This window comes from Trichomonas vaginalis, chromosome IV (assembly GCF_026262505.1).
Source record: "Trichomonas vaginalis G3 chromosome IV, whole genome shotgun sequence".
NCBI lineage: Eukaryota > Parabasalia > Trichomonadida > Trichomonadidae > Trichomonas > Trichomonas vaginalis.
The window spans coordinates 4,136,453-4,150,356 of NC_067206.1; the positions used below are offsets into that span (position 1 = coordinate 4,136,453).

General features: G+C 36.9%; 3 protein-coding genes and 2 pseudogenes across 5 annotated transcripts, besides 3 other annotated features; all 5 read left to right on the plus strand.

Moving 5' to 3' along the window:
• Nucleotides 1-28: 28 nt before the first annotated feature.
• Nucleotides 29-652, plus strand: TVAGG3_0026280 (uncharacterized protein; the record flags this gene model as incomplete). The annotated part of the gene is made up of 1 exon (XM_051220303.1): nucleotides 29-652. One exon carries the CDS (start codon nucleotides 29-31, stop codon nucleotides 650-652), a length of 624 nt encoding a protein of 207 aa, XP_051105289.1.
• Nucleotides 653-4,021: 3,369 nt separating this feature from the next.
• TVAGG3_0026290 (uncharacterized protein) lies at nucleotides 4,022-4,987 on the plus strand (the record flags this gene model as incomplete). The annotated part of the gene is made up of 1 exon (XM_051220304.1): nucleotides 4,022-4,987. The coding sequence occupies one exon, from the start codon at nucleotides 4,022-4,024 to the stop codon at nucleotides 4,985-4,987; it is 966 nt and encodes a 321-aa protein (XP_051105290.1).
• A 384-nt stretch (nucleotides 4,988-5,371) lies between these two features.
• Nucleotides 5,372-5,685: a mobile genetic element.
• A 227-nt stretch (nucleotides 5,686-5,912) lies between these two features.
• Nucleotides 5,913-7,012: a mobile genetic element.
• A 976-nt stretch (nucleotides 7,013-7,988) lies between these two features.
• TVAGG3_0026320 (protein of unknown function, DUF4108 family) lies at nucleotides 7,989-8,432 on the plus strand (the record flags this gene model as incomplete). The annotated part of the gene is made up of 1 exon (XM_051220305.1): nucleotides 7,989-8,432. The coding sequence occupies one exon, from the start codon at nucleotides 7,989-7,991 to the stop codon at nucleotides 8,430-8,432; it is 444 nt and encodes a 147-aa protein (XP_051105291.1).
• A 1,032-nt stretch (nucleotides 8,433-9,464) lies between these two features.
• TVAGG3_0026330 lies at nucleotides 9,465-10,098 on the plus strand (annotated as a pseudogene). Its single transcript has one exon. A coding segment is annotated over exon 1 (634 nt).
• A 431-nt stretch (nucleotides 10,099-10,529) lies between these two features.
• Nucleotides 10,530-13,904: part of a mobile genetic element that runs on past the window's edge.
• TVAGG3_0026350 lies at nucleotides 13,047-13,631 on the plus strand (annotated as a pseudogene). Its single transcript has one exon. A coding segment is annotated over exon 1 (585 nt).

The following is a 13,904-nucleotide window of genomic DNA, read 5'->3' on the forward strand; positions in this document are numbered from 1 at the left end:
CCATCCCCCACACCATCAAAAAAGCCAGATGCAACCACCCAAATTTCTTTCACCTCTCCCCACAACAAACCATCCCACACCATCAAAACCAGAGCAACCACCCAAATTCTTCACTCTCCCCACAACAAACCATCCCCACACCATCAAAACCAGAGCAACCACCCAAATTTCTCACTCTCCCCACAACAAACCATTCCCCACACCATCAAAACCAGAGGCAACCACCCAAATTCTTCACTCTCCCCACAAACAAACCATCCCCCACACATCAAAACCAGATGCGAACCACCCAAATTTCTGTCACGCTCTCCCCAACAAACAACCATCCCCACACCATCAAAACCAGTGCAACCACCCAAATTTCTTCACTCTCCCCACAACAAACCATCCCCACACCATCAAAACCAGAGCAACCACCCAAATTCTTCACTTCCCAACCAACAAACCCATCCCCACACCACAAAAACAGATCAACCACCCAAATTTCCTTCACTCTCCCACAACAAACCATCCCCACACCATCAAAACCAGATGCAACCACCCCAAATTTCTTCACTCTCCCCACAACAAAACCCATCCCCCACACCATTCAAAACCAGAGCACCACCCAAGAATTCTCACTCTCCCCACAACAACCATCCCCACACCATAAAACAGATGCAACCACCCAAAACTTCACTCTCCCCACAACAAACCATCCCCACACCAGTTCAAAACCAGAGCAACCACCCAAGATTTCTTCACTCTCCCCACAACAAACCCATCCCCACATCCATCAAAACCAGATGCAACCACCCAAATTCTTCACTCTCCCCAACAACAAACCATCCCCACACCATCAAAACAGAGCAACCACCCAAATTTCGTTCACTCTCCCCACAACAAACCATCCCACACACCATCAAAACCAGATGCAACCACCCCAAATTTCTTCGACTCTCCCCAAACAAACCATCCCCAAACCATCAAAACCAGATCGCAACCACCCAAATTTCTCACTCTCCCACAACAAACCATCCCACACCATCAAAACCAGAGCAACCACCCAAATGTTCTTCCAACTCTCCCCATCAAGCAAACCAGTCCCCACACCACAAAACCAGATGCAGACCACCCAAATTGTTCACTCTCCCCACAACAAAACCATCCCCACACCAGTCAAAACCAGGATGCAACCACCCAGAATTTCTTCATCTCCCACAACAAACACATCCCCACACCATTGCAAACCAGATGCAACCACCCAAATTCTTCACTCTCCCCACAACAAACCATCCCCCACACATCAAAAACCAGATGCAACCACCCAAATTTCTGTCACTCTCCCCACAACAAAACCATCCCCACACCATTCAAAAACCAGAGCAACCACCCAAATTCTTCACTCTCCGCCACAACAAACCATCCCCACACATCAAAACCAGAGCAACCACCCAAATTTCTTCACTCTCCCCACAACAAAACCATCCCCACACCATCAAAACCAGATTGCAACCACCCAAATTTCTTCACTCTCCCACAACCAAACCATCCCCTCACACATCAAAACCAGAGCACCACCCAAATTCTCACTCTCCCCACAACAAACCATCCCCAACACCATCAAAAAACCAGATGCAACCACCCAAATTTCTTCACTCTCCCCACAAACAAACCATCCCCACACCATCAAAACCAGAGCAACCACCCAAATTTCTTCACTCTCCCCACAACAAACCATTCCCACACCATCAAACCAGATGCAACCACCCAAATTTCTTCACTCTCCCACAACAAACCATCCCCACACCATCAAAACTAGATGCAACCACCCAAATTTCTTCACTCTCCCCACAACAAACCATGCCCCACACCATCAAAACCAGAGCAACCACCCAGAATTTCTCACCTCCCACACAACAAACCAATCCCCACACCATCAAAACCAATGCAACCACCCAAATTTCTTCACTCTCCCCACAACAAACCATCCCCACACCATTCAAAACCAGAGCAAACCACCCAAATTTCTTCACTCTCCCCACAACAAACCATCCCCACACCATCAAAACCAGATGCAACCACCCAAATTTTCTTCACTCTCCCCACAACAAACCATCCCCACACCATCAAACCAATGCAACCACCCCAGAATCTTCAACTCTCCCCACAACAAACCATCCCCACACCATTCAAAACCAGAATGCAACCACCCAAATTTCTTCACTCTCCCCACAACAAACCATCCCCACACCATCAAAACCAGATGCAAACCACCCAAATTTCTTCACTCTCCCACAACAAACCATCCCCCACACCAGTCAAAACCAGAGCAACCACCCAAATTTCTTCACTCTCCCCACAACAAACCATCCCCACAACCATCAAAAAACCAGAGCAACCACCCAAATTTCTCACTCTTCCCCACCAACAAAACCATCCCCACACCATCAAAAACCAGATGCAACCACCCAAATTTCTTTCACTCTCCCACAACAAACCATCCCCACACCATCAAAACCAGATGCAACCACCCAAATTTCTTCACTCTCCCGCACAACAAACCATCCCCACACCACAAACCAGATGCAACCACCCAAAGTTCTTCACGTCTCCCCACAACAAACCATCCCCACACCATCAAAAACCAAGCAACCACCCAAATTTCTCTCACTCTCCCACCAACAAACCATCCCACACCATGCAAAACCAGAGCAACCACCCAAATTTCTTCACTCTCCCCACAACAAACCATCCCCACACCATCAAAACCAGAGCAACCACCCAAATTTCGTTCACTCTCCCCACAACAAAACCATCCCCACACCATCAAAACCAGATGCAACCACCCAAATTCTTCACTCGTCCCCACAACAAACCATCCCCACACCATCAAAACCAGATGCAACCACCCAAAATTTCTTCACTCTCCCACAACAAACCATCCCCACACCATCAAAAACCAGTGCAACCACCCAAATTTCGTTCACTTTCCCCAACAACAAACCACCCCACACCGATCAAAACCAGATGCAACCACCCAAATTTCTTCACTCTTCCCCACAACAAACCATCCCCACACCAGCAAACATTTATGCAACCACCCAAATTTCTTCACTCTCCCACAACAAAAACCATCCCCACACCATCAAAACCAGAATGGCAATCCACCCAAATTTCTTCACTCTCCCCACAACAAAACCATCCCCACACCATCAAAACCAAGCAACCACCCAAGATTCTGTCATCTCCCCCACAACAAACCAGTCCCACACCATCAAAACCAGAGTGCAACCACCCAATGCTTCACTCTCCCCACAACAAACCATCCCCACACCATCAAAAACCAGAGCAACACCCAAATTTTCACTCTCCCACACAACAAACCATCCCACACCATCAAAACCAGAGTGCAACCACCCAAATTCTTCACTTCCCCACAACAAACCTCCCCACACCATCAAAACCAGAGCAACCACCCAAATTTCTTCACTCTCCCCACAACAAACCATTCCCCACACCATCAAAACCAGAATGCAACCACCCAAATTCTTCACTCTCCCCACAACAAACCATCCCCACACCATCAAAACCAGGACAACCACCCAAAATTTCTGTCACTCTCCCCACCAACAAAACCATCCCCACACCATTCAAAACCAGATGCAACCACCCAAATTTCTTCACTCTCCCACAAACAAACCATCCCCACACCATCAAAACCAGATGCAACCACCCAAATTTCTTCACTCTCCCCACAACAAACCATCCCCACACCATCAAAACCAGATGCAACCACCCAAATTGTCTTCACTCTCCGCCACAACAACCATCCCCACACCATCAAAACCAGAGCAACCACCCAAATTTCTTCACTCTCCCACAACCAAACCTCCCCACACCATCAAAACCAGATGCACCACCCAAATTTCTTCACTCTCCCCACAACAAACCATCCCCACACCATCAAAACCAATGAAAGCCACCCAAATTCGTTCACTCTCCCTCCACAACAAACCATCCCCACACCATCAAAACCAGCATGCAACCACCCAAATTTTCTTCGACTCTTCCCCACAACAAACCATCCCACACCATCAAAAACCAGATGCAACCACCAAATTTCTTCACTCTCCCCACAAACAAACCATCCCCACACCATCAAAACCAGAGCAAGCCACCCAAATTTCTTCACTCTCCCCACAACAAACCATCCCCACACCATCAAAACCAGAGCAACCACCCAAATGTCTTCACTCTCCCCACAACAAACCATCCCCACACCATCAAAACCAGATGCAACCACCCAATTTTTCACTCTCCCCACAACAACCATCCCCACACCATCAAAACCAGATGCAACCCACCCAAATTTCTTCACTCTCCCCACAACAAAACCATCCCCACACCATCAAAACCAGAATGCAACCACCCAAATTTCTTCACTCTCCCCACAACAAACCATCCCCACCACCAGTCAAAACCAGATGCAACCACCCAAATAATTTCGTTCACTCTCCCCACAACAAACCATCCCCACACCATCAAAACCAGATGGCAACCACCCAAATTTCTTCACTCTCCCCACAACAAACCATCCCCACACCATCAAAACCAGATGCAACCACCCAAATTTCTTCACCTCCCCACAACAAACCGATCCCCACACCATCAAAACCAGATGCAACCACCCAAATTTCTTCACTCTCCCCACAACAAACCATCCCCACACCATCAAAACCACCTCCCAAACCACCCAAATTCTTCGCACCATCCCCACAACAAACCATCCCCACACCATCAAAAACCAGATTGCAACCACCCAAATTTCTTCACTCGTCCCCACAACAAACCATCCCCACACCATCAAAACCAGAGGCAACCACCCAAAGTGTCTTCACGCCCCAACAACAAACATCCCCACTACGCATCAAACCAGCAACCACCCAAATTTCTTCCTCTTCCCACAACAAAACCATCCATCTCTCTATTCTCTTGGTTTATTTGAGAGATCATTTAAATTTCCATTCGGGAAGTACACTCTGTTCTCAAACAATTTGTTAGCAATTGAACAAATACTAACGTAGTCATAAACGTTTAAATCAAATTCTTTCAATATGTCATTGCGGAACTTAACAAAACCTTCCCTTAAAATTCTTACATCTTGTTTGCAATAGAATGTACTATACTTTTCTAAGTCGAAGTGGTTCTCATCTATTCTGCAACCTTTGATGGAATCTGTTGTAAGACGAGTTACGGAAAGTGAGGTGAACCGAAAAAGTGACACTTATTTGGTCGGATAAATTCCCATATATTTACTTGTCAAAAAAAATCAGACTTTTTTTGCTTTAAAAAATTTATAAGTTAATTATTGAGAACGAAGGTGAAAGGAAATGGATATCTCTTACCTTTCATTCCCTCGAGAAAGTTCAAAAACTTGGGTGCAATCAGTTCTGATTGCACCCAAGTTTTTGAATTTGTATAAGGAATTGTTGGCTATGATGCACTGATCATGAATCAGTACATCATAGCCAACAATTCCTTCGCAAACAGCGGGAAACTTGTCTGAATAGTTTAACATTCAGACAAAGTTTCCCGCTGTCAGAGAGGGAATGGAAGGGTAAGAGGTATATATTCATAATGTATACCTCTTACCCTTTCATTCCCTCGAGAAAGTTCAAAAACTTGGGTGCAATCAGAACTGATATATTTGAATAGATGACATAACTATTTTTTTAAAAGTAGTTATCTTTATATATAAAAATAAAACTTTTGATATATTTGAGTAAATGATTTATTAATTTATTTATTTTTTTAAATCAAATCATATAAATATATATATATAATAGTGAAATAGAACAAGAGATAATTATTGATGATTAAATTGTAGACGAGGATAAAAGTTTAGATAAATTAATAAAATTAGTGTGGAATCAGACAAATTTCGGGTTGTTTGGGAAGGAATTGTTGCCTATGATGTACTGATTCATGATCAGTGCATCATAGCCAACAATTCCTTGTACAAAGTTCAAAAACTTGGGTGCAATCAGTTCTGATTGCACCCAAGTTTTTGAACTTTCTCGAGGGAATGAAAGGGTAAAGGTATACATTATGAATATATACCTCTTACCCTTCCATTCCCTCTCTGACAGCGGGAAACTTTGTCTGAATGTTAAACTATTCAGACAAAGTTTCCCGCTGTTTGCGAAGGAATTGGCTATGATGTACTGATTCATGATCAGTGCATCATAGCCAACAATTCCTTATACAAAGTTCAAAAACTTGGGTGCAATCAGAACTGATTGCACCCAAGTTTTTGAACTTTCTCGAGGGAATGAAAGGGTAAGAGGTATACATTATGAATATATACCTCTTACCCTTCCATTCCCTCTCTGACAGCGGGAAACTTTGTCTGAATGTTAAACTATTCAGACAAAGTTTCCCGCTGTTTGCGAAGGAATTGTTGGCTATGATGTACTGATTCATGATCAGTGCATCATAGCCAACAATTCCTTATACAAAGTTCAAAAACTTGGGTGCAATCAGAACTGATTGCACCCAAGTTTTTGAACTTTCTCGAGGGAATGAAAGGGTAAGAGGTATACATTATGAATATATACCTCTTACCCTTCCATTCCCTCTCTGACAGCGGGAAACTTTGTCTGAATGTTAAACTATTCAGACAAAGTTTCCCGCTGTTTGCGAAGGAATTGTTGGCTATGATGTACTGATTCATGATCAGTGCATCATAGCCAACAATTCCTTATACAAAGTTCAAAAACTTGGGTGCAATCAGAACTGATTGCACCCAAGTTTTTGAACTTTCTCGAGGGAATGAAAGGGTAAGAGGTATACATTATGAATATATACCTCTTACCCTTCCATTCCCTCTCTGACAGCGGGAAACTTTGTCTGAATGTTAAACTATTCAGACAAAGTTTCCCGCTGTTTGCGAAGGAATTGTTGGCTATGATGTACTGATTCATGATCAGTACATCATAGCCAACAATTCCTTATACAAAGTTCAAAAACTGATTTTCATTTGGCAGATCCACTTCTTGTCTTTCCATTTTTTTTGAATCAATTTATACAAATAAACTTATAAAACACAAAATTATTATTTTATAATATAATTCTTAGATAATACATCCGATATGTAAAGAGTAGTAGATGAGTGCGGGTTGTGTGACTTTTTTTGTTACATCTATATATAGACGATGCATTAAAATATATTTATTTATAAATCATTAAAAAATTAACATTAATTTTAAAATAATTTATTTTTTATCTTTTATAAAAGAAACTATATATAGATGATGTCAGATATTCCGCGATTAATTAAACATTGTTTAAATCCTGAATGGGTTAAACTTCAATTTAAAAATGAAGATTGTGAATTATTAAATGAATATGAAAGCCAAAATAAGCTAATGAGGTATAAATATAATGATAAAGAATATTTAATTTCATGGAATCAATGGAGTCATAATCAAAGACCTCATAAACGAGAAGAAGAAATTGAAAATAATGAAATGGAAATCATTGATGACATTAAAGAGGATGGAATTCCTAAATTTTGTAGAAAAACCTTTAGAACTAAGTTAGGAGCATATAAACGTAGAGTATTAAATCCTGAATACATAAAACATTTATTTAAAAAGGAAGACTGTGAATTATTAAACGTTAATGAATATGAAAATGCTAAATCAAAACTGAGATATAAATATATTGGAAGTGATGAAAGATGCAAAGATAAAGATAAAGTTTATTACAGTTTCATATAATAACTGGCACACGTTAGGGATAAGAAAACATTTAGGAGATTATGGTAAAAGTTCTGAATTCTTTAAATCTAGTATATACGAGAGAGTAAAAGAAATTAGATATAATTATCATTCATGAATGAAAAAATAAACTTTAAAAATTCATGTCTTACATTTTTTGAATAATTTATTTTTTTAATTCGTAAGAAAATGAGTGGATCAAGATTCGTAACCGTCAATCAATTAATGGATGTTCTTTCACCAATTCTTGAAAATGTTAAACAAGTAGATGTTTATTTCGATGATTATGTAGAAAGTATATATTATAAAGGTAAGTTTAATATTAAACCTATTGCTTTTGCATTTGATAATAAATTAATTGAAAATGCAAAAATTTGGGAATTAATTCCAGATATTGAATTTATAACAAATATTAATGATAAATGGTTTAAACGAATTCCAACCACAAAAGTTCTTTGTAAATTAATGATCAAAACTGAGGAAAAAGAATTTAACGGGTTTAAATATCATCCAAATAAAGTTTCAGAACTAGAAAATGAAAAACTTCAGAAAAAATTAAACGATAGACTTTCAAATGATCGTATTGAAAAAATAAATAAACTAGCAGAAGTTGCATTTAATAATGAAATATTTGATGAATATAACCTTGAACTCAGTGATGGACTTTAAGTCCTGGGCACTTTGTGCCTTGAGCTTTAAGGACCCGGGCTCAACGAGTCATGATTTATGAAATCAATATTTGATTTATTCTCTTCAATAATTTCTATTCTTTTTGTTAAATCATCAATTTTCATTAATGAGGTGATTCTTGATTGAGGAATAGATTTTAAACTAACAACACCTTTTATTTTTGAAATTTTGAATCCATGACCCTCCGGGTCTTGGACTCTGTCCTCAACTTTAAACATTTTATTCAATTTACATGTTGTCAATTCTTCAAATAATTTTTTATTATTAGCATAATAGTCATTAAATTCATCAACAGATGAAAAAATTTTTATTTCAGTAATTGGTTTAACAACGTTTATTTTTTGTTGAACATTTTCACTTTCATTTATTTCTTCCTCCTCTGTTTCATTTATTTTTAAAATCGGTTTCATTTATCATTAAATAAAAAATTAGAATATAAGTGATGAAATATATTTTTTAATTAATATTAAATCAGAGATGGCGGCAGGATTCTTTAAAAAATTATGGGAAGGAATTAAGAAAGCTGCAAGTTGGGTTCATCAAAAGATTATTAAACCCGTTGCAAACTTTTTGGCACCAGTAGCGAAAACGGCAGGAACTATCATAGGAGGAGTATTAGGTGCTAAAGCAGGTAATCCGGCGATGGGAGCACAAGCAGGTAACGCAGTTGGTGGAATTGCTGAAGGAATACTTAATAAAATAGGGGTAGATAGTGGAAAAATAAATAAATATTATTTTTATCTTAGTATCGGTTGTAGTCGATAAACCTTATCTCCTTTATTTAATACTTCTTACCGGAACATTAGGTGCTATTTGTTCAGCAACGTCACTAATTGCTTCTTTATTCTTAAATATCCAATTTGCTCCTTTCTTAATTTCCCAAACTTTATGCGCTCCTCTTTTTACTTTATCCCACAGTTTCTTAAAGAATCCTGCAGCCATAGTTGATTATTTCATTAAAATTAAAAATTCATTTTCATCTTTTAATTTTGATTTTTTATTTAATAATAAATGACGACTAACTATTTAGTGCCAAACACTAAACCGATTAATGGAAATGTGTTTCATTCATTCGAAAAGATAAATGAAATATTCGCAAAGAATGACGGAAGAAGATATTATAGAGAACTTGAAAGTTCATGCTATGACTCTGATGCTCCATATTTTGATGATAAACAAACTCATTTAAGAATTACAAATCCGGCTCATGATGTGAACCAATTAGGTGACACATATATTAAACGCAAAGTTAAAGCAACTCTAGTTTCAAATAAAGCTTTCACATGTGATGCCGCTTTTAAATGCATGCGTTTATTCGTTGGTTACAAATCATCAAATCAAAGCTTTAAACAATTAGAAGTAGAAACCGAAAGAGGTGATGCTGGTTATCTTCAGATGGATTGCGCCCGTGAATCTTTCGCATTTGCAACATATAAACCAAAATCAGAAAGGAAAGTTAAAAAGTTTGTTCATTCGTTATATAATAATGTTCAAAAATATGATAACTCAGTATGTGGTAAATATATTGACCCTTCAGAAGTTTTCAAGAAAGCAAATGAAGAAGTTGATGTCACTTTTGATATGATTATTCCGGTAAATGATTTGTTAGCATTTCAGGCGTTCGATGATTATCCTAAATCATTTGGTGAAATCATTCTTAAATATTATGTTTTCAGGGATACTTTAGTATTTTGTCAGGTTGACCCGTTAAGAGTTGCTGATTTACAAAATTACGTTTATGAAAAGATAACTGATGAAAATTATGAAAAGATTATGAATCATGTTTATAAATATGATCGCAAATTCCAACAAATCGGACTTCCTGCCAAATTAATTACAAGCTTAGCCGCTACATCTGCTGACGCAACAGTTGAAGACGTTATTATTTCATGCACAAAGATGGAAGTTTTAGAGGATAAATGCATTACACCAGGATACGGTTTAATTGAAGAATCAGTTAAAGCAATACCACGTTTATTTAGTAAGGAAGATCCATTCATGATTCCAGCTCAACATATTGACGTTCGTTCACTAAATGGAGGTTGCATCACTCCTGAAGGTATTAGCTCAGATTTCTCATACGCTCTTCATAATGTTACAGATGTTGTGTTAACATTTCCGAAGAATGCAATGCAAAGAACGGTTTTAGAAAATCCAATGCTTCGAGGTCTTCAGGTCACTATAGATTCCAGAAACTTCCCCGATCAAGCGATGACCACAGTGGGTGACATATTCTTTACACGTATGCTTCAAGCTTCTGATTTAGATGGAGTGAATGAATGCACAGAAGAATACGAGGACTCATTAACTAGACCACTGAATGATGATGATGGCACGCCATTAGCTAGAACATGGAAAGACCAAACTTCATTCTTATGCACTATTCCAGTTCAACGTGATGGAGCGGGTATATTCTTTGATGGATTAGAAACTTTCAACTCACAAGTTACAGTACAAGTGAAAGCTTATCCAATCATTCAGGGTGAAAATGACACTTACTGTTCAAAAGTGACAAATCCTCCTCAGGTTTGGTTTACTAGGACTACATATTGGACATGGACACCGGATGAAGGTTTGAAATATCATCCAACAGGTACACCACCGCAGTATAGAAGTTCATATGATGAAATATTGATGAATAGAAATGTTTAAAATTATAAATTTATTTTTGATTAAATGGATTTAAATTCATCCACCCCTTATGAAGAATTAGCAGGAGTATATAATACATACGTAGATGATATGATTAATGAAGCATTGAGTGATAATAGAAATGCTCTATCTAAGGAAAAATTAATGAAAATTCCATATTCTGAATGTTACTTAAATTCAATCACTGCAGCAATTGGTAAACAAAATAAAGGTAAAACATTAACGATATTAAAACAAATTATCATTATTGCTAACACTTCACCCTATTCACATGTGTTAATTTATATCAACCGTTCAGGTTCACCTTCAGATGATACATTTGAATCTTTAAAGCATTTAATCAAAATTCCAATTATTTATTTATCACAAGAAGAAGCAGAAGATTATTTAAAAAACTTTGTAATGTATAAAGAATTATATAATACAATCAAGAAGCAAGGATTAGAGGATAAAATTATTGATAAACAACGGGATGAATTATTTGAAACACTTTCTATTTCAAATTTTGATAGAGAATTTTTGCATTCACTCATTTTTCTAGATGATGCGGTGAAATCAAAACTAATAACTAATGAGAAATCATATTTTAATCAATTATTAACTCAATGTCGACACATTCAGTGTTCATTCTTCATGGCTGTTCAATACTTTAAAGCATTAAGCACAAACATTAAATCAAACCTGTCCACCCTTTTCATTTTCAGTGGTTTTAGTCGTCAACAGTTGAACGTTATGCTTTATCAAGTGAATTTACCAATGAGCATTAATGAACTTTACACACAATATCAACAATTAGGAGAACATGGAAAAATAATAGTTGATTTAAATAAAGGTTCCATTAAATTCGAATAACTTTTTATAATTAATTTTTATTTTTTATTTATAATTAAACATGACAGAAATTGCAAATCTTCTACAGGTTCCATTAAAACAAGGAACAAACAAAAAGGGTGCATATAATAGAACTATGAAAGTTCCAGACGGAATGAAAGAATTAGTCCACATTGTTGCCGGTCTTCAAAAGGATGTTAAACAAATGAGAAACGTTTTAACATTACCAGAAGCTCAAGCATATGCCAAACGTCACGGACCAAATTGGGAAGCACACGAAGCAGACATTACGGGTCCAAATGGAAAACCTGATGGAATAAATGAAGTTTTCGTTACTGATGGTCAAGGAAATATTAAAGTCATAAATGGGTATAAATTAACAATGACGGATTATCCTAAACGTAAAGCATATAATGAACATTATCCTATGCAATTTGATGAAAATGGAAAAGCTGTTAAACAATACATTGGAGAAGGTGAAAATGGTCCAATTAATTCATACCGTCATAATCCATATTCTTACTTCAATGAAGAATTAAATGCTATTGAAGAGGGACCGGATGGATTACCACGATATTCTAACCAGTTTGATGGTCAATATGCAAATTTAAGACCTGAAATTCCAGCTAAGAAATTCTTTAAAGTTGCTTTATTCGATCCAGTTTTCGCAAATGTTAAAGATGAACTTAAACAGCAATTCCAACCAATTATAGTAGCAAGAATTGCATCAGGTGCTTTATCTCAAGCATTCAAAGATTTAATTAAGAAACCATTATATCAGCAACGAGGTTTAACTTATGATTTAGTTAAGGAATCAGATAAAAGAAAATTTGAGAAATCAGATGATTATAAGAATGCAATTAATGAATATATTCGGTCTATTAATTTCGATGAAAATGCTAAAAATCAACTTCATGAACAAATACAGGAAATAATAGATTCAAAAGTTCCAGCAAAATAAAAGTTTAAATATATTTTTTTATTCGAATATAAATGAGAAGACGTTTCACTAGTCAAAAGAACACTAACGCAAAAGCAGAGATTACGGTTGGTTATAACGTAAATGATGATAAATCACGAATTATTCAAAATGTTAAAGTTAATGTTAGTCCTGAATTAACAAGGTCAGCAACTCAACCAAATTTATTAACTCGTGACTTACCGAAGAATGAGGAGAATGAAGAAAACCATGAGAATGGAGACCCAATCATTTTATCTGAACCTGGTAAAGAACCTGTTGAAATTCCCACTTATCCAACATACCCCCCACCTCTTTCATCAAACATCGAGAACCCAGGAATCTACGATTACAGTCGCAATGCGCCATATAAAATAGACATTAATTCTGAATTAATGAAAATTTACCGTGATATCATAACTGATAATTATGATTCAATAATAAATTTAATTGACCAATCCGGTTTAATTATTTTACCTTATGAATCATTAATTCACATTATCGCCATTCTTTGTGATGTTCAAGATTCAGACGTGAAGATTCAATTTTTCATAGATGATGAGGTTTCATGCTGCGGAACAGTTGCAAAAATAAATCCTATAAAGGATATTAGCACAATTAAGATATCAAAGAACGGAACAACAACTGAACTTCATTTAACATATAATGATATTTATAATAAAATAGTTGATGAATATAAAATATCACTTGAAAAATTCTTTGTTAAGGCTATTTAATATTCAAGCATTAACATTATCGAATAATAATCCTTTGAATCATAATCGATAATAATTGACCTTTCACCAGTTTCTATCGTTTGTTTTATTTCTTTTTGTTCCCCACTATCTGGATCGGTCATTGTAATTGTTTTTGTTATAGTATCAGCTTTATCTTAACTTCAATCTTTTTTCCATCAGGATATTTAAACCAAAATTCCAAAAATTCGATATTGTCAATCTGTTCATATTTTAATCTATCAATTACATTTTTAATACCATCTGAAAATCTTA